A 19,600-nucleotide genomic window follows, 5' to 3' on the forward strand; every position below is an offset into this window, starting at 1 on the left:
CATTTATCCTTTACTAGAGCAGAATTTCAATATGAACTCAGAAAAACTAGCATGCAGTAGCATTTATCACCCTTTTATTGAGCTTTATTTTAAGATTTAAGACTATCCTTTTTCCTTAAAAGAAATGTTTTAATAGTGTAGTGGAGACTTCATGAGAAATAGTGCTGATCTTGGGTTAGTTTTGGCAGATGAAATAATTAGCTCTCATGCTCTAAATAGAGAAACTGGTGTGCTCTAATCACTTTCAGTTGAATGTATGATTTGACAGAAGGACCACAGACAATAAGAGGTTGCAGATTAACAGATTGGTGACATGTAGAGATGCAGAATGTTTATCCCTGAGCGCACAGTAATTTCATTACTTTGAATAGGCACTTTAAAAATGTGAAGTACAGAAATAAGTCCTTTGAACACCAGACAAGGTGCCCTTCAAATCAATCCTTTAACTCCTTTAAAAAAAAACACTGCCATTGAGGCAGAAACAAAAATGGGATTATAAAATTAAGTTCAATCAGAGGAAGACACGAGGAATGAACTTTTCCTTCATCATCATCATCATAGGCAGATCCCAGCAGTTTGCCACCTTTATAGTACTGCTGGAGGTTTAGTTTGGCAGGTGCAGACACATACCACATGACCACACCTGTTGGGTTCACTGACACGACAAAGTCCGTGGACTGTTTCATCACCATGATCTTGTCGGTGAAGACGTCACGGATCTACAGAGGTGAAGACGGAAAACAGGAGGTAAACTGGTCGAAGTAGTTCGGCAAAAGAACTAATCATTTACTGAATTCAACTTCAGTTTGTTGGGTAGTCTGGTTGACATCGAGATATTATTTACCAAATGAGGTCAAACAGCAACAAGGGACAAAGAATGAATAAAAACTGTTTCTAAAGACTTTTTTTTTTGTTTTTAAACATGACGTAATAATGCCTCAGTGTAGCTTTAGAGCAGTTTACTGTTTATTTACATGCTGATTAGCCCAAACATTACGACCACCCTAGTATGCCAATATGGTGCTGACCCTTCCTCAAATCAGCCGGACTCTACAAGAGCTCTGAAAGTGCATTTTAGATGAGCCTCACACTGTTTAAGAAAAAGGGATGAACCAATAATGTTCACGTGTTCTATTGGGTGAAAAACGAGAAAGCCAATCAAAAAATGGACAGTACATATAGTGTTCTTTTGATGTGCGACTAGCGTACACGTACCAGAGATGATATATTTTTCTTCCTGTGTGAAGAAGACTTGTAAAGACATACCTTGTAGATGCCTGCGGTGTAGTTGAGTTTGTGGAGGGATGTCTGGTAGCGATAGGGCATGTCATGACGACGGCTGAAGAACACTAAAGCACTGGCATCTTCTGACAGGGGGCGCCAAAACACATCAATGCCACTCTTCTCCTGGCAGACAGAAACGGAGGAGAAAATGTGAATAAAAGACACCAAGACATAACAGAGAAATGTTTATCTCGATCACTGGCAAGAAGCAGCGAGATCCACGCATGAGCGCTTCACCTTGACGATGCGTCTTCCCTGGATGCCCAGGACGTCCTGGTTGATGCTGATGGCCATCTTGTTCTGCAGGATGCTGCGGGCGCCGCTGCTGATGGTGCGCAGGTCGTTGGACATGAGAAGAGGAGCAGCCATAATCGCCCACAGAGCCATCTGAGCACGAGACTGGTCCATGCTGAGGCCGAAGTCCCCAACAATCAGCTGTGCAGGTCAAAATTACACAGTCATGAAGGATGAAATTAAATAACCGACCTTCATACCTTCATACTAACCTATGAGGGAAAGGAACAAATTAAGTATCTCAAGGTAATTCAGATAAATACATTCTGTTAGTTAAACAAACCATATCAGGGTCGTTCCACCTTCCAGGTCCTGCTGCAAGTATCAGGACATCCTGGTTTTCAAAGAACCAGTCGACAATGTTCAGCACACTATCCCAAGAGTCCTGGATGTCACCATAGTTACGCCACAAGTTGCAGATCTGGCCCAGCTGGGTGTAATTTACCTGAAAATATAAATCAGTGTTGTGTGGGGGAAAAGTAAAACTGTAAACCGTGGATTTAAAGTATTAAAATATAATTCTAAATAAATTTAAATATTTCCAATGACAAAAAATAAAGCCTAAATTCTCAGGTGCTGATTGTACCTTTGGTGGCAGGCCGCCCTGGTAGGCGGGCCAGCTGCAGGAGTACCCAATGGGACGGCCTGTAGCATTTAAAGCCTTTGACATGAGAGGGTAACCTGTCAAGGACACGACCCAAACTCAAATCAGCTACAACTCAATAATACACCGTGTCAAAGTAACCTCTGGTGTTCTTACCCTTCGCCTGCTCTGCGGCATTGGAGTAGCAGCCGTCAAATTTAAACATATCCACCTCCCAGTCAGCGAACGTCTGAGCATCTATTTCGATCTTGTCCAGCGTGGTGCCGGGGTAGCCCCCACAGGTGTGTGTGCCCATGTCCCCGTAGATGCCCAGCTTGAGGCCCCTGTCGTGCAGGTAGCGTGCCAGTTTATGGATTCCTCCCGGAAACCTGATAAGGTTATAATGTCAAACCCAAACAAACATTGAGAAATATCAGAAAACATAGGGGTGTAATAATTGTTTAATACAAGTTTTTCTACACACTGAATGTTGATTAAAACAGTCCCATCATACAGCATGCAGCAGAGAAACTCATAAAAACAGTGAAGATCAGAAAAGCCTACAGTTGTTTTTGTTGGGATGATAACAGTGAGGTTTTTAATGTAGTGTACAATATTTATATTCCCAAAATTTCATCTTCCAGGGAGTTAAAAGGTCATTGTCTTTATCATACTTTATGCTGATACAGCATATAATAAAACTACAGCAAGGCTCAGCTAGAGATAAGTGTTTGCACTGAGTAATCACAACAACTTCTGTGTGTGTGTGTGTGTGTGTGTGTGTGTGTGTGTGTGTGTGTGTGTGTGTGTGTGTGTGTGTGTGTGTGTGTGTGTGTGTGTGTGTGTGTGTGTGTGTGTGTGTGTGTGTGTGTCAGCGTACTGTATGTACTCTACCTCTTAGGGTCAGACTGCAGTCGACCCTGCTTGTCTCTCTCCATGGAGGACCAGCAGTCATCGATGTTGACGTAGACGTAGCCAAGTTCCCTCCAGCCGTCCTCGAAGAGTCTGTCTGCCATGTCCATGAAGAGATTCTCACTGGAAGCAGAACAGCAACATTTCACATTATTCAGAATAAGATATTCAATTGCACATAATTGTAGGATGTTGTGTCCTTTTTACGATTGCTGCTTCTACTGTGTATCATATAATAGTATTTCTGACTGTGCATTATTAATATTTTACGTCCATTCTTGCTGTATTTAATACCTACATTTTAGGACTGTCACTTTTTCCCCAAAATAAATTCAAAAGAATGTAAAAGGACACACATTTGTCTGAATTTATTCAAACACCACCATTTTGAATTGGTCACCCAGGATCAGGTCATTATAGGGTTATACTTTCCTCCTGCTCCATGCACGTTATGGTGCTGCGCCTCGTTGGTGCACAACAGAAGAAGTCTCAGAAGTTATTGATCCACCCTCGTAATCCCCTACTTCAAACAGCCTATATAGACTGTAAATTGTAAATTGAACGGGTCATTTTAGTTCGAGTGCAATTACGGTCAAACGAATATTTGAATTTCGAATAAGAAGTGGCAGCCCTGCTACTTTTTAAGAGAGCTTGTGTGACATCAAAGAGTGTAATATTCATATGATGTTTGTCTTGCCTGATGCAGTTCTTGGTGTCGTTTTCACAGTCAATGTCGCAGCGGAATCGTTCCCATGCCATCCAGCCCATGGGAGGGGTCCTCATCAGTCCATTGTCGAGGGCAAAGGTGGTCACGGACAGCACAGACGTCAAAACAAGCACCGCCAAATGCATCCCTACAGGGTAAAAAAAAAAGAAACCATCAAGTTAAATCAAATGTCAGTACTGTGTGTTAGATGATATTGCATATTAGCACAAAATCCAGTCACAAGACTTAATGGGGAGGATTGATTACCTGCAAAACACACCGCTAAACTACCTACACCTTTACTTATGTGGGGGGTTTTCTTTACAGTCACCTTGTAAATACTGCTGCGTGTCACCTGACTGGTTGCAGCAACCTGCCAGGTGACTTCTCCCATTGACCAACCTCAAACTGTCATCTGACTAAACCGAACTCCAGGGCTTATTGTGAAGGAGTTCGAGTTAAATATAGATAACTGTGGAAATGCAATACATGAATTATCACTACAATATGTAGGTTAATGCCAGGCACTACAATGTAGCTTTTTGTATTATAAACAGACATTAAATTTGTCAAAATAAACTGTATTTTCGTTTCTTTTCTTTTTTTTTACACTATAACAAAGCGTTTAGAGTAAAAAAAAAAAAAAAAAAAAAAAAAGGTTTGACAGCCATGCGATCATGCAAACTGAACACGGTGAAAAGACCAACTTACTGAGGTCCAGCGACAGCTCTCTGTAATAGGAAGCTGAACGAAGGTGACGGATGAAACGTTGCAGCCTTTCCAAGTCCAAGTCTGTCCAAGTCTGCTCTTATCGTCGCTCCGCTGTCTGCGTTAACTCCTCTTTGACCTCCTATAAGGAAGTGCACTGAGTAAAGAGGGCTGCTGCTATGTAAAAGGAAGTGGCAGTCACCTGACATAGGAGCGCTATCAGCTGACTACATAGCCGGAAGCTGTAGGGGGAGGAACCCGGGCCGCGTTTCATTTCTGTTCTGTTTTTACCCCCCTTCACTTCCTTCTGTCCCCTCCTTTGTCTCTGCAAATAAATTCCCTAAAAATAAAAAGTTGAGGCCACTTTCTGCATTTTTTTTGGTCAATTTTTACTTTTAGTATTTTTTTTATTTGATTGAAAGGAACTGACCAAGCCAAAAACAGAGCACAGCAAAACCATACACGTCCAACAGGAGGCGTACTTACACCACAAAAACTCTGCAATTTTCTATTTTAAACCACTGCAAATGAGTTAGTCCCACTTGTGATATAACCTGAAATAATCATTAACCAGGTGAATGTACTGTATAACCAAATTTAAAAACAATAAAAAAATAATAATAATGCATTAAAATAGTTTATATTTTCTAATGTATGTTGTGGTAATGAAGATGTAATATGTGAGCTGTCAGCTGACTGAGATGCAACAAAACATGAAAAGATAATACATGTTTGAAATGTTTGGGTCCTCATATTTTCCAGGGAGATGAACTTTCCTCTCAATAGGAAAAAAAAAACAAAAAACAAAAAAAAACCTGTATCAATGGATTTAACTTTAAAATATGTTTTATGCTGTATTAACTGTGAAAGCAGTCAAGGATCAGTGAAAAGGGATATTATACGGAATAGGTCACACATTTTGTTTGTTTGTTTGTTTTTTCTTTCTTTCTTTCTTGCTTTCTTTCTTTCTTGCTCTGCCCACTTCCGTAAATGTGAAATCATAGCAGGTGGAGCTTAAGCTCTCAGTCATTGCACAGGAAGCTATGGCGGAAACAAGCATGGGTAAGGTGACTTAAGGAATAAATTGCAAAAAAATGGCTACAGATCTTTCTTTTTTTTTTAACAAAATATCAGATATCCATGCAGCTGCTGTCAAATGATGGACGGAAACTTAAATTTGAAATGGCTCTGAAAACTGCAGTCATGTCACATAGTTGCTTTGGTGAGAACTAAAATTAACCAGAGTACGGACAGAGCATTAAAAAACGATTTGTGCAGAGCATCAGTCGTACTGTTGTAAGGTTTTATGGTAGTAAAATGGTCTGTTGAAATGTTTGTTGTTTTTTCATAGTTTAGACAGGCTTCCTGGTTTTAAGTTTCAGCATGGAGCCCGTCAGGACTTTCATTTTCTTCTTAAAGTGACAGGAGCAGTTCACTGCATGTTCAAAACAGTCTGAACTCAAGAAGTGGGGGAAGTATTTTAATTCTTTAAACTACTGTAAAACTATTAGTGCCACAGTAGAAAAGTAGCCCATTCAAAATAAAAGTGCTTTATTCAAAATTTAAATGTAATAAAAATTACACTTATATTGTCTAAAAACACATTAAGAGTTAAAGTGTTCCTAATACAGAATGCCAACTTTCAGAGATGGTATTACTCTAAATATTTTTGTATCATTATCCATGTATCAGCCTACATTTAAGCCTAATTTTATTGTTGTTGGCAGAGATGCAGCTCATTTTATGTACTTTATATATGGTTAAATAGCCTGATATACAACATGGCATCACATCTTATAATCGTAAAAAAAGGGTTTGAAAAACATTAATGTACAAAGTAAAGAGGAATTATATCTGTCAGACAAACATGGTAAAGAGAACGTTGCACCTGAAATGTAAAGGATAAGAAATATAAAGAAGAACAAATGGAAATTCACTTTTAGCTGCAGTAGGCTACACCATGTAGGCCACTCGTATAAAAAATATGTTTTTATATATAGCATTTACAACAATCAGCATTATAACTGCTTCATGAAGGGCAGGAAAAAGTCAATAAATAAAGTATAAAGAGTGAAAAATCTACATTGCAGTGCAAGGACATTTTTAAAGAAATTAAAAATGATATTGAAGATTAAGTTTGATCCCCCTTTCCACTTATTTTGTGTCTTTAAACTTGCTAATAAAGGCATGAAACACCCTCAAAAAAGGTGTGTGGTCTACAAGCCCAAGATGAGATAACAGTAATGACATCATCAGGCTAATCTTGGCTTGTTTAAAAAAAAATCAATTGTACTGTCACCATGAATAATCTACTGAATGTTTTATTTTTGGCGATGTGCCCATTTTAGTGCAGTGCTTCAGTAATTGTACATTTCTTTCACCAGTGGTAAATATAAAAAAAATACTTGACTTAAATCTTCATGTCTTTAGGAGTTTCTGGTGTGGTGAGGACGATTCTTGGAAGTACGGCATCTGGATTTGTGTTTGGACAAGCCGCATTATTTGCAGTTGACCCCGTTCTAACTGCAGATGACTTCCTGCTGACTGCTGCAAATCTTTCTGCTGGACGGACCGGTTCCACGGGCGTAGCGGTAGTGACAGCATGCCTGGTGTTCACCTTAGTGCTTCTAACTCTTGGAAGTGGTTTCCTCCTCGCTGCCATGGTGATGAAGCTGTTGACTAAAGTTGGATTTGGGTTGCCGTGGTTAACAGAGGTCACAGCAGGAACCTCTGTTGTGGTGGGTGCTGTCACCACTGGAGTGTTTGCAGGTATCCTTCCACCATGGATCTACATGGCAGCTCAAGGCGTTCTGGTCCTTGCTGTCTACTCCTACTCCAATATTAACGACATGACCACAGCTCTGTTAATCATCTTCACCACTCTATACCTCAGTGTTGTATATGGACGTATGGGTGCCATAGTTGGATTCTTCAGCATGGGACTGACCATCTCTGTCCTCTGTGCCCTTCGAACAACCCTGAAACAGACACTGACTCAAAGGCCTAAATCTGAAACCGGGTGCAAACTGTTGGAGAGGATCTTCTTTTACTCCGTTTTTGTGGGGATTCTGGGATTTTTTATAGGTTTAGGCGCCAGTGATGCAGGAGATGGGTCAGAGGCAGAGGTGGTTTTGGTGCTGAAGTCAGTCCTGTGGGTGGCGTTTCTGTCTGCAGGGCTGCTCGGAGCTGGCCTGGGAACAGTTACCATGGTCGGACTGGGGCCAGAGGTGGCCGGAAAAGTAACCGTGGGAGCTGCCATAATAACCTTAGTGGCCTTAAGAGCCATTCTGCAATGGAGCTCTTCTCTAGGGGCCCAAAGCAGCACAGGAGGTGCCTTAGGGGCAGCTACAGCTGCAGGGGTGTCACTCGGAGCCGCAAGTGTTGCAGCAAAACATTCATTTGGGTCTCGGAATTCAACTCTCGCAGTTTTAGGTTCGGTCGCTATCGGTGCACTTGTGGCCATGAAAGGACCAGCACTGAAAGCAACTCTGTTGACGACGTCAGAACTTCTCACGGTCACCCTTGTTGCAGTAGGGGCATTTGTCCTTGGTGCACCAAAGAGCCCATTCCACACTCAGGTGAACCTGCAAAAGGGCCTTCTCACGGGGACAGAGCTAATTAAAGGAATCGGCATGGAGACGGTCACCGCAGCAGCAGCACCTATTGGAGCCGGGGTGCTTGGGGCTGCAGTGTTAGGCACTGCAGCTCTGGGCAGACTGGGGACTGTGGGAGTTCTGGTGGCCATATTGTTGGCTTTGGGAAGTGTGCTGAGTGGCATGATTGGAAAATCAACAACAACAACAACAACAAATTCACACAGAGACTGAGTTTACTTAAGCTGCTGGTCACTAATGAAGTCGAACAAGGCGAAACACTCTGAGCTAAAGAGAAGATATCATTTGCGTGTGTGTGTGTGTGTGTGTGTGTGTGTGTGTGTGTGTGTGTGTGTGTGTGTGTGTGTGTGTGTGTGTGTGTGTGTGTGTGTGTGTGTGTGTGTGTGTGTGTGTGTGTGTGTGTGTGTGTGTAGGTAAACAGATGTGCTTACATTACTGTCTATGCAGACATAAAACGTTATGCCATGATTTATGATCAGATTAAATTTAGTTTATTACGTGATTTTACACATAAACAGTTATTGATCAAAAGTGACAGTTCTGTCATAAACTAGCATTATTGAGGCCATCTGTTTTGATTAAAAGAGATGAAACCTAATGTTTTTATTCACTGAAATATTAATACCTTATTTTCTCTGTGTGAAAATGACTGTAAAACACTGGAGAATGAATTAAAAAAAAAATGATGATCCTCCTTTTTTTCCCCTTTTAGTCAGCTCTTCACACTGTCATCACCACAGCTCCCAAGACATGGCTGCAGGCTGGCAGTTACTTTGGTTTCATCTTAGCAACAGTAACAGAGGATTTGCTGTTTAGAAAAGGGAGGAGGGGGGTGGGAGGAGAAAGATCAGAAGGCAGAAGAGCATCTTAGAACTGATCCTGTTTTGTAGACCTCACTATGATTAAAAGTAATACGGATTTACACATCAAAATACGGTGTCCTGGAGATATATTACCCTGTCTGAGGAGATCACATGTTCAAAAGGATTATCACATGTGGCTCCAGTCTGCTATGGCAGAAAACAGGACTTCAGCGGCAGGAGGTTTTTTTCACTCAAACAGCCTGGATACAAGAGCCTCTAAGAATTAGCTTCTTTTTTTTTAAAGAGTTTTTGGCACTATAAATACATAAAGAAAATGATAATAAATTAAAAGGTAAGAGACTTTTCATGGTGGATATGTGGTAAAACTAATTGGAACTGAGTTTCAGTGTCATTTGCTGTCCTGGAATGGAAATATTCCCCGCAATTAAATATTTTTGTCTCGTTTGGAAGAATCTGTTGCACTACTAAAGGTCTGATAATGTAATTATATCCAAAAGGAGCACAATGGGACACATCACAACTTTTCCATGGATTTTGGCATTCTGGGCACATCATGGATTTGTGTTCTAATACAGTATTACATTAACCAAAGGGATTATCTTCAATAAACCAGCATGTCTTTGAACCGGGTCTATGCAACAGACACGGAGCAGTCTGCAGAGTACTCTGCGGAGTATTCCGTGCAGGTTCCCAGTGATCCGGGTCGGACACGTGAAGTGACGGTACCCCAGTCCAGCGGCTGCAGCTGCCTGCCGCGTGCGGTGCGCCTCACCTTTACGCCCGAGTCTCTGGAGAGGCTTTACCAGAGCTACTTCCGCCGGCAGAGACAGGAGAACCTGCTGGTGTTAGTGATATTCGCCGCTCTTTTCAACAGCTTCGTCATCATCATGTGTGCGGTAGTGTATACTGCGGATAAACTGGCGATGGTGGTGGTGGCAGCTGTGGGGTTGGCTGCGGACATCGTGCTGTACCTGTTGGTGTGGTTCCAGAAGCTCCCTGCATCACCTGTCTCCCGCGGAGCAGTGCCCTACATGCTGTGGCTGATGGTCGCAGTTCATGTTTTATGTTACATGGGATTGAACTACGAGCGGTTCCCCCAAGCAAGTGACTCTGTGGGCTGGCAGGCTTTCTTCAGTTTCTCCAGCTTCCTGACTCTGCCACTGAACCTGGTGTCCCTCCTGCTGCTCACTGCCCTCTCATGCGCGATACACACCCTGGTTCTGGGGTTGTCTGTGGCTCAGAGGTTTGAGGATAACCTGCAGGGGCCCATGCTGGTGAGACAGGTAAATATAGCCATCAGTCAAGTTACAAACAACAATGAACCTGCAACTGAAAAGAGTTAAATAGTTCCTTTATTAGTTCATGATGTCTCCGAAAAGAAAATAATCACAGTTGTGGGGTTGAATCGACCATGTCACAGTTTAGGGAAATAGTTCTCAACCCAAGATATCTAGATATCTGGATACAGTGTATCACTCAAATCAATCAATTCTTCTTTTTTTTCTTTTTACTACACCATACAGTCACCTCATCAGTCTAGTATGAAAACTTTGCCTTCAGTAAAAGTGCATTCATGCACACAGACAAACCTCTGACAATGGGTCTCACATGGCTTCATGTAAAGGGGTTAAAGGTCAAAGAGGCTGGGAACCACCCACTGTTTCAGGGAATAATACAACCACCCAAGTGGAGGTGTGAGAGACAGATGAAGATGTAGGCTTCTGGCCTTATGTTGGATTTTTTTTTTTTTTTTGGACACAGATGAATTAATTTCAGAACTCATTTTTGCATTTAAATAATCTTTCATTCTTTGATTTTGTGCACGCAACTGAGTTTCCTTATGAACACAATTTTGTCACAAATGGTCACCAAATTAAATGTGCTCTCATAGTATCCTTATAATATGATGAAAGCTTGCATTTTCAGTGTATTTAACTTACTGAAATGAATTATTAATTACTGTAATTACCCTAGTCATTCCCTTCATTTTGTGGTACTAAACACATGATGTGGCAGAAAAAGGAGCAATATAACACACTTTGAGTCCAGCTGATTAACTTAGAAACTACATTTTATTTAAGATCTGAGCGTTTCACAAGGTTAAAAGTCTTTTTCCACACAGTTGACAGCAGCAACCAATCCACTGGCTGAACTGAGCACTATGAACATGGATTAGGAAGTGACCCCACACACAAAACCACAGACCCTCTCTTCCTCTCTTCAGCTCTTTGCCAACGTGATGCTGTACCTGTGTACGGCCCTTATGGGTGTGATGTCGTACTACATGGCAGACAGGAAGTACAGGACAGCATTTCTGGAAGCACGTCAGTCGCTAGAGGTTAAAATGACACTGGAGGAGCAGAGTACACAGCAGGTAAGTGTTGGGGGGAGGGGGGGTCACACACATACACACAAAGATAGGCCTCTACATATTTTTTTTTTTTTTGGTAAGCACGCACATGCACAAACACACGCAGATCTGTGAGGTAGAACACTGTGCTGCCTAATTACGAAGTGTTTTGCTCTGCTCGGGGCTAATAGGTTGATTAGAGAGACCGTTGTTTTCACCAGCAACCGTCAGGGACCTCGCACAATAAGGGCACCTTAGCTCTGTGACAACCAACACATACATTGCTCAATTTGTTTGAAGACATGGTTTGGTATTTTTCAAAGCAACTACAAAAAGATCTGATTATCCCCTTTATTACACTTACTATTTCATATCCTTTGCTATTTCTATTCCTTTTTCAGTTACATTGATGTTCATCTGGTTAAGTTTATTGTGTTATGTGGGCTTTGGATTGAAGGAGTGAAAAATAAGAAACTGTTTGGGCTCAAGCAGTTGATAATATTCATCTTAACTTTGTCACAGTTAAACACGGTGTGCAACTCAATAAACTAAAAGGGTGAAGTTGCATACTGTAGCTCTCCTTCACAGTTTGAAAAGTGATGCTAATTCACAGTTACAAGTTAGTCACCAAGCCTGATTTTCTTCATTTAATTCTTTTATTTGAGCCTCTGTCACGCCTGAATGTGACTATTTGCCAAACAAAGACAGCAGACTCTCGAGAATTGTTTAAAGAGGGGTGGAAAAGATGGTGAAAAGTGAAGGATGTGTGGGTAGACAGAGAGACAGAGAGAAAAAGGAGAGCAGAGAGAGAAGTCCCAAAGTGCTTTTTCAGTGGGGGGATTTGGAAGAAGACCAAAAACCAGGTGACAGGATCTAGTTTGACATGCTCTGCACACACAGGGATAATTTATTCTTTGATGTGTCTATCATAACTGAACTGATGGCAAAACTCACACTTTCCTTCAACTCTCTCTCCACGCAGGAGGAACTATTGCTGTCCATCCTGCCAAAACATATCGCTGATGAGATGCTGCAGGGCATGAAGAACCAGGCCAATCAGACGGAAGTACAGCAGCAGCAGTTCAACACCATGTACATGTACCGCCATGAAAACGTCAGGTCAGGATCATCAAACTGAACCGCTCAGAGTCGTGACAGTCATTACTTAGAGAGTTTTAACATGTTGTGTTTCCACTGCGCTTTTTTTTCAGTATCCTGTTTGCTGACATTGTGGGCTTCACCCAGCTGTCCTCAGCCTGCAGTGCCCAGGAGCTCGTAAAGCTGCTTAATGAGCTGTTTGCCCGCTTCGATAAACTGGCCGCAGTGAGTATCAGCAGTGAGTGATTCCCTCTCTCTTTGTGAGTGTATTATGATTGTGCATATTATCATTACATTATTAATGTTGATGCATTATTATTTAGGTTGCAATTAAAAAAGTAAAGCGAATTTTCTCTAATTTCTATACTGTTGGATGGTTTAATCAATACCATTGCATTGTATTTGACATATTATTGATCGTGCTTTCTACATAAAATCTTAGCTGTACTAACTACATCTTATATAATGACAGTACTTGTGAAAACATTTATAAAATGAACTCTTCAAATCAGAAATATAGCCAAAGTTTGGTTTTGCTACACTTAATTAAAATCCTCTGGACTCATTTTACAGGAACATCACCAGCTGAGGATTAAGATTCTCGGAGACTGTTACTATTGCATCTGTGGTCTTCCTGACTTCAGAGACGATCATGCTGCCTGCTCCATAATGATGGGCCTTGCGATGGTAGAAGCCATTTCGTAAGTAGTGACGTTACTTTTCCAGTTCAGAAAATTGCAAGACATAAAGATAGCTTGAACTCCCAAATAAGCACACACTGATACTGGTGATATCACACTGATAACATAAAGAGTGGGGCATAGCCATTTGGTTTATTTAATGGAGCAGCATGTAGGATTTAGTGGCATCTAGTGGTCCAGCCATCCTCCCCTTCCCTTGGTTTGTCCCTGCTGAGCTATTGTAGAAACATAGTGCGCTCCATGGAAGAAGACCTGCTCCCTATGCTCCCTATGTAGATATAAAGGAGACATTCTAAGGTACACTGGACCTTTAAGTTGGATATAAGGAACCAAGGGTTTACATTAAAGAGAGAGCTGAAGATTACACAAGGAAAGTAGGAAAACAGTCAGCAATAAATCCATCAATTTAAAAAAAATCTATGTATTAGGGGGAAGTAGAATAATAAAGTTGTATATGTAAAGAATAAGGAGGAAGACAGAGAGATTGTTTGATTATTCAGGGTGAAAAATGGACATCCCCTGTTTTTCCTCTTGGTCCAGGTATGTGCGGGAAAAGACAAAAACTGAGGTGGATATGCGCGTAGGTGTTCACACAGGCACCGTGCTGGGAGGAGTCCTCGGGCAAAAGCGCTGGCAGTTTGACGTTTGGTCCACAGATGTCTCTGTGGCCAATAAGATGGAATCTGGAGGGATTCCTGGGTAGGAAAAGAGCATTGTCGCTTACTGCCTGTCACAGAGATCAATGCAATTCTTTTATATATTTTATTTAATCATATATGTGTGCTACACAGGAAAGTGCATATTTCTCAGACCACCAAGGACAGTTTGCATGGAGAATTTGAACTGGAGCCGGGGAGTGGAGGAGAGAGATGCGAGTACCTGCTGGAGAAAGGCATTGACACTTACTTGGTTATAGTGCCTAAGCAGGCATCAAATGGGATCAATAGAAATGTAAGTGGTTTGTGCCTTTAAGGACAATTTCGATTTTAGAATTTATCACATCAAAAGTCCATAAAATAAAAAGCATTTCCCTTTTTATAGAAAAATATGGAATTATTTAACACATTAATGTTAACAGATGTTTTTCCTGCTTCTACTCCCTCAGACACCGGGCACACTGACCAACAGAAATTCACACCAGTTGATCAACACTACCGCAACCAATGGGAACACAGTCTCACACCAGTCCACGCCCACTGAGTCCAAGCAGGAGGTTAATAAAGATAAATGCATTCATTGTCATAAACCTGAGTTCAAAGTAAATGTTGGCTTCAAAGACATGAGTACTACACACAGAAAACACATATGTATAATTGTCTGACATAAAACAAACAGACATTTTTCTAAATATAGAAAAGTCACACGTGCACTTTGTAATGCGATCCTTATCTGACCTCTCTTTTGTTGCCTCCAACCTCAGAGGAATAAGATGGTTGAAGAACAAGTGATCAACAGACGACTGCAGCAGGAGCTGCTGGAGAGAGAGACTAATCAAATGTAAGAAAACAGAAAAAAGAGGAGCAGAGCAGGATGACTTTAAGGATTAAATGTGCAAATTAGATTATAAAACGTGGCTGAGGTGACCTAAGAATTGATTCGAAAATAACTCAAGTATAAAATTATACGCATTTTAAATAAATATGTCCTCAGTCAGTCTATCTCCTATGTCCCCTTTGTCGCCATGCCCCTTGCATTTTTACCAGAATGAAGGATCATCAGATCAACCCCGTTTCAATGCGATTTGTGGATGGAAAATTGGAGAAGCACTACTCCTCAGAGAAGGAGAAGCGAAGCGGAGCGGCCTTTTGCTGCTGCATGATCGTGCTCTTTTTCATCACAGCAATGGAGGTGTTCATAGACCCACTGTGAGTGTATCATTTACACCTGCAACATAAAACCAATCACATTTCTGTAAAGCTCTCCGACCATCTATGAATTCATTTATGTAGATATTTGTGCTGCAAGGGCAAAACTTGTCTATTGCAAGTTGATAGAAGTTGACTGAAGAAGTGTGTTCTTGTTCCAGGTTGGTTGTGAACTATGTGACTCTCGCAATAGGACAGCTATTGTTGCTAATCCTGACAGTGTGCTCCCTGGCTGCCATATTTCCTAGGGTGAGAAAGCGAAAAATACCGCTTAACTTCTCCCTCTTAACAAGGTTGTACTGATTAGAGTTGTTGCACAAGACTGATGGGAAGTTATTCAGTATATATAGAAATGTAATAAAAGATTTGTTTTGATTGCTTTGTGTTAACTGTTTGCTTGTCACAGATGTTCTCCAAGAGACTGGTGTCTTTCTCAATGTGGATTGATCGCACCCGGTGGGCAAGAAACACATGGGCCATGGCAGCTATATTTGTTCTCACCATGGCTGTGATTGCTGACATGGTACGACTTTGAAACTTTGAAAGACTGTTTGTGGATAAACATTTTTATTTTATATTTGTATTGCATGTCACAAAAGGAAAAGACATACAGTCAGTTTCTTGGAAATTCATTTGGGATTTACATATATCACCCAACCCTTGTGTGTGTGCGTCTCTGCTTTAGTGTGTTTCCACTTTGTCCTCATCAAACTATCGCTACCTTTTTATGTGTCTGACTACATGGTCCCAGCGGGGTCCATTAGTTGTCTGTCTCGCTGCCTGCTGGCTCATTTGTCACAGCCCCACAGGAGCAGCCTGCTACACACACTGCTGCCTTTGAGGTCTGACAAGAACAAAGGATGCTTAAGTGAACATTCACTTCACCGTCTTAGCTGACGTGTCGAGATGACAGTCACGCTTTATGGTTACTGTTTTTGCGCTTGTAACAGGGATATTCTCATCATGTTGTTTATATATTTTTGGAGTAGTTTAAATGTAATGTTATGAGTGCCAGGAGGGATTATATTTCTCTGCCAGGTTGAATTAATTTGCCATATTAATTTGTTGAATGAATGAATTTTCAGTTCAGTGGATTGGCTTGAAATACTGATGTTTGTGGCCTTGTATTTTTCAGCTATTTTATCCTGTTTTTACCACTTTTTCGATCTTGCAGTTAAGTTGTGTCCCACCGTCCCTTCGGGTCTTCAACAGCACCTCTGGCCCCGTGTTGGAGTCACTCGGTGACCGCGGCTGCGCAGATAATCCAAAGCACTACAGCTTCATGGCTGTGATGTCACTCATCGCAACCGTCATGTTGGTGCAGGTCAGCCACCTGATCAAACTAGGCCTCATGGTGCTGGTCGTCACAGCAACGGGGGCCGTTAATATCTACAGCTGGCAGGACATATATGATCTCTATGACTACATACAGTTTGCCTCTTACAGGTGAGAAATAGATAAAACAGAATATTGACAAATGTCTTTTTAGGTTTTGAGTGGTGTTTTGCTGGTAGATCTTTATGAGTTATCTCTAATGCTGTCTCTCGCTTTGTGTTTTCAGAACATCCATAGTGCCATCCAAGTATCTCATGACCATGATGATTATTGTCATGATGATTGGCTTTTATGTCTTTGCTCGCCATGTGAGTCACTGCACTCACACAATGTCATACTTATCTGACCCAGAAGTTCAGCATTAAAAGTCAGCACCTACACAGGAGAAGATTCCTGCAACAGGACAGCTGTCAATTGTTTATGATTTGTTTCTCTTGAAATATGTCACAAACTTGATTTAACTTTCATTCTGTCTATATTGCATGTGTGTATTGTGTGGGTAGTTGGAGCATCAGTCCAGGAAACTGTTTCTGTGGAAGATTGGTGTGCATGACCAGAAGGAGAAGGTCTTTGAGATGAGACGCTGGAACGAAGCGCTGGTCACCAACATGCTGCCGGAGCACGTGGCCAAACACTTCCTGGGCACGAAGAAGAGAGACGAGGTACATATGAGCGTGCAACAAGTTCATTCAGAGTCATTTAGGATCATTTCAAAACTAGTTGGTCAAACTTACCACCTTTGTTAATTGCATCATTAAAGTAAGAAAGATGACCTTTGCACCCCATAACAATGCAATTCAGCGCATATCAGTGCCATCTTGTGGTGTATTGCATAATTACATATTCATGATCTGTCATGGTGATGTTGAGCTGCATCAAAGAAAATAACCATGTCATTTGTAGGAGCTGTACAGCCAGTCTTATGATGAAATAGGTGTGATGTTTGCCTCCATCCCCAACTTTTCTGATTTCTACACTGAAGAGGGTATCAACAATGGAGGCATCGAGTGTCTGAGGATTCTCAATGAAATCATCTCCGACTTTGACAGCGTGGGTTCTGGCTCTGTGGAAGTTCAGTGATCACTGGGCTGCTGTGGTGGCACAGTTGGTTGTATGTGACATCATAGTATACATGACCTTTAACACGTGGCAGAAAGACTAATTAAAATCCACTTTCTCCTCCAGTTATTAGACAGGGATGAGTTCCGGTTTATTACTAAGATCAAGACAATAGGAAGCACCTACATGGCAGCCTCAGGCCTCACACCGGAAAGCAACACTAATGGATACAGCAACCGCAAGGTCTGATTCTATGACAGCATCTATCTTGTGCATCAATAACAATCTGCTATACTGTTTTATCCTAAGTAGCACTTCAAATGGTGATGATGATAATAACTGTAAAAGTTGTCACTGTTTTTCCACAGCTGGAGGATCAGTCACTGATTGAGCGCTGGCAGCACCTCGCTGACCTGGCAGACTTTGCCTTGGCTATGAAAGTCACCCTGAACAACCTCAACAAACAGTCCTTCAACAACTTCATGCTACGAATCGGTCAGTGTGCGTCTGCGAATGCTTACCCGTCTGTCTGAACATGTCCGTTCATGTTAGCTTGTTACTCCCTTCAGGTCTAAATAAAGGAGGAGTTCTAGCTGGAGTAATCGGAGCTCGTAAACCTCACTATGACATCTGGGGTAACACAGTCAATGTGGCCAGCAGAATGGAGTCGACTGGAGTAATGGGAAACATCCAGGTAGCACACACACACACACACACACACACACACACACACACACACACACACACACACACACACACACACACACACACACACACACACACACACACACACACGACAAACCACAGATGCACCACACTTGAATATCTTTACTCTGCTTTGTCTTATTTCCTGCCCATTTTAAACTTTCAAAGTTTCATTCTGTCCATCTCCTTTAAATGTTGCGTCCTGCTTTGCCCTCAGGTGGTGGAGGACTGCTACGACATCCTGAAAGAGTACGGCTTTCGCTTTATCCAAAGAGGGCCTATATTTGTCAAAGGAAAGGGAGAGCTGCTAACCTTTTTCATGAAAGGCAAAGACAAACCCAGTTGCAACAGCGGCCCAGTGACCACTGCACTTCCACACCAAGTTGGGAATTTTTCGTGATTATTTTCATCTGATGAAAGGTCATTAACACACAGACTGAAGCAGAATGGCAACTTTGGTCCATTTTCTCTCATATATAGTTTATTTACTCTGATATTTTTTTTTATCAGCTCTGTAGTTTATGTAAAACATATGGAAGTAGACCAACACAACAAAATACAACTGTACACGTTTTATGACTCTTACAAAGGTGAAATAGCATTTAAGAACAGAAACCTATTTTGTAATGTTGTATATGATTCTGAAATATCTGAAAAACTGCATTAAAAATGTTATCGTTTTGCACTTGATTCAAACAGTGGTACAGTTATATGAAAAAATAGGTGTTTCGCTTGAGAATTGTTGACTTTTTTAAAGTATTTAACAAGCAAACGTTTGATCCTCTTTGAAACGGTGCCTATAAAGGTGATATACTCAAATGAATGACACATAAAACTGACATTTTGTAGTCATTTCGTTGCTCATTTTCTTGTAGTTTATCTGTAGGCCCCGTATTGAAGAGGATCAAATGTTTGTTTGTCCAAATATGTCAAAAAAAAGTCAACGATGTCCATGAGATGTAGGCCTACTGACTTTCCCACATGACCGTAGATGTGAATTACAACCTTCAAACAGACACACTGTATGACTTACTTTCCTTTGTTGTTTTACCTTGTAAAAAATATACATGATATTATAATGTGTTAATAAAACATGGTTGCAGTATTTATTTATTTTTTAGATCGTTTTGCCATGTGGTAAGGGTTTCAGATGGCTTCGGTTGATCTGGCCATGGTCTTTATGTTCCCGTTGCAAAGGTCATTCAGTTTCATTCAATACTGGTCATTTGCACTGTATAGTTATGAATACAATGGAAGTTTCTTTGGCCCCTAGTTATTTATGTTTTCATTCAATGATTGATTCATACATATGGTGAAAAAAAAGACCATGCTCAGTCTTAGTCAGCTAGTTCAGCATGGCCATATTACAAAAAAATCTAAACAAATGAAATCTGATTCTTATTGTAGAGGCTGGCTCACTAGAATGTCTTATTAGGACACTTAAAGGAACTAACACACACACACATTTTCTGTAAGGTGGTATATAGAAGGTTGAATTTCACTTTTGCAATCAACTTTACAGATTTTGAAATACATTTTTTAAGTTGCATATTTTACTCAAT

The 19,600-nt window shown here is 41.1% G+C and overlaps 3 protein-coding genes across 4 annotated transcripts; 2 read left to right on the forward strand and 1 right to left on the reverse strand.

Moving 5' to 3' along the window:
- Positions 1-316: 316 nt before the first annotated feature.
- Positions 317-4,667, reverse strand: naga (N-acetylgalactosaminidase, alpha). The gene is given in 10 exon segments (XM_069723838.1): positions 317-545; positions 547-719; positions 1,267-1,407; positions 1,522-1,719; positions 1,862-2,023; positions 2,165-2,259; positions 2,339-2,550; positions 3,056-3,196; positions 3,771-3,927; positions 4,491-4,667. Coding segments are annotated over 9 exon segments (1,311 nt in total). The 5' UTR covers positions 3,926-3,927; positions 4,491-4,667; the 3' UTR covers positions 317-511.
- Positions 4,668-5,539: 872 nt separating this feature from the next.
- Positions 5,540-8,861, forward strand: LOC138636034 (uncharacterized). 2 transcript variants are annotated; one of them, XM_069723835.1, is made up of 3 exons: positions 5,540-5,549; positions 6,918-8,438; positions 8,515-8,861. In XM_069723835.1, exons 1-2 carry the CDS (start codon positions 5,546-5,548, stop codon positions 8,312-8,314), a joined length of 1,401 nt encoding a protein of 466 aa, XP_069579936.1. In that variant the 5' UTR covers positions 5,540-5,545; the 3' UTR covers positions 8,315-8,438; positions 8,515-8,861. The 2 variants fall into 2 exon arrangements, with proteins under 2 accessions (XP_069579936.1, XP_069579935.1); XM_069723834.1 differs by having other exon boundaries at positions 6,918-8,424.
- A 185-nt stretch (positions 8,862-9,046) lies between these two features.
- LOC138636041 (adenylate cyclase type 3-like) lies at positions 9,047-19,201 on the forward strand. Its single transcript, XM_069723842.1, has 20 exons — positions 9,047-10,208; positions 11,150-11,299; positions 12,258-12,394; positions 12,487-12,598; positions 12,947-13,074; positions 13,615-13,773; positions 13,866-14,025; positions 14,180-14,287; positions 14,495-14,571; positions 14,778-14,939; positions 15,101-15,188; positions 15,346-15,462; positions 16,114-16,385; positions 16,501-16,582; positions 16,778-16,936; positions 17,178-17,324; positions 17,460-17,576; positions 17,702-17,828; positions 17,903-18,027; positions 18,256-19,201. Exons 1-20 carry the CDS (start codon positions 9,540-9,542, stop codon positions 18,436-18,438), a joined length of 3,279 nt encoding a protein of 1,092 aa, XP_069579943.1. The 5' UTR covers positions 9,047-9,539; the 3' UTR covers positions 18,439-19,201.
- The last annotated feature ends 399 nt before the right edge of the window (positions 19,202-19,600 follow it).

This window comes from Brachyistius frenatus, unplaced genomic scaffold, assembly GCF_029030835.1.
Source record: "Brachyistius frenatus isolate BFR_SWC_R1_liver_20210118 unplaced genomic scaffold, ASM2903083v1 Contig_347, whole genome shotgun sequence".
In the NCBI taxonomy this organism is placed as follows: Eukaryota; Metazoa; Chordata; class Actinopteri; family Embiotocidae; genus Brachyistius; species Brachyistius frenatus.

What these genes read in the sequence shown, in the direction of transcription:
- LOC138636041 (XM_069723842.1), top strand. Translation starts at nt 9,540, where the DNA reads ATGTCTTTGAACCGGGTCTATGCAACAGACACGGAGCAGTCTGCAGAG. An exon ending in ATACAGTTTGCCTCTTACAG is followed by an intron (nt 16,386 to 16,500) that starts GTGAGAAATAGA and finishes TTGTGTTTTCAG; the next exon opens with AACATCCATAGTGCCATCCA. An exon ending in TCATCTCCGACTTTGACAGC is followed by an intron (nt 17,325 to 17,459) that starts GTGGGTTCTGGC and finishes TTTCTCCTCCAG; the next exon opens with TTATTAGACAGGGATGAGTT.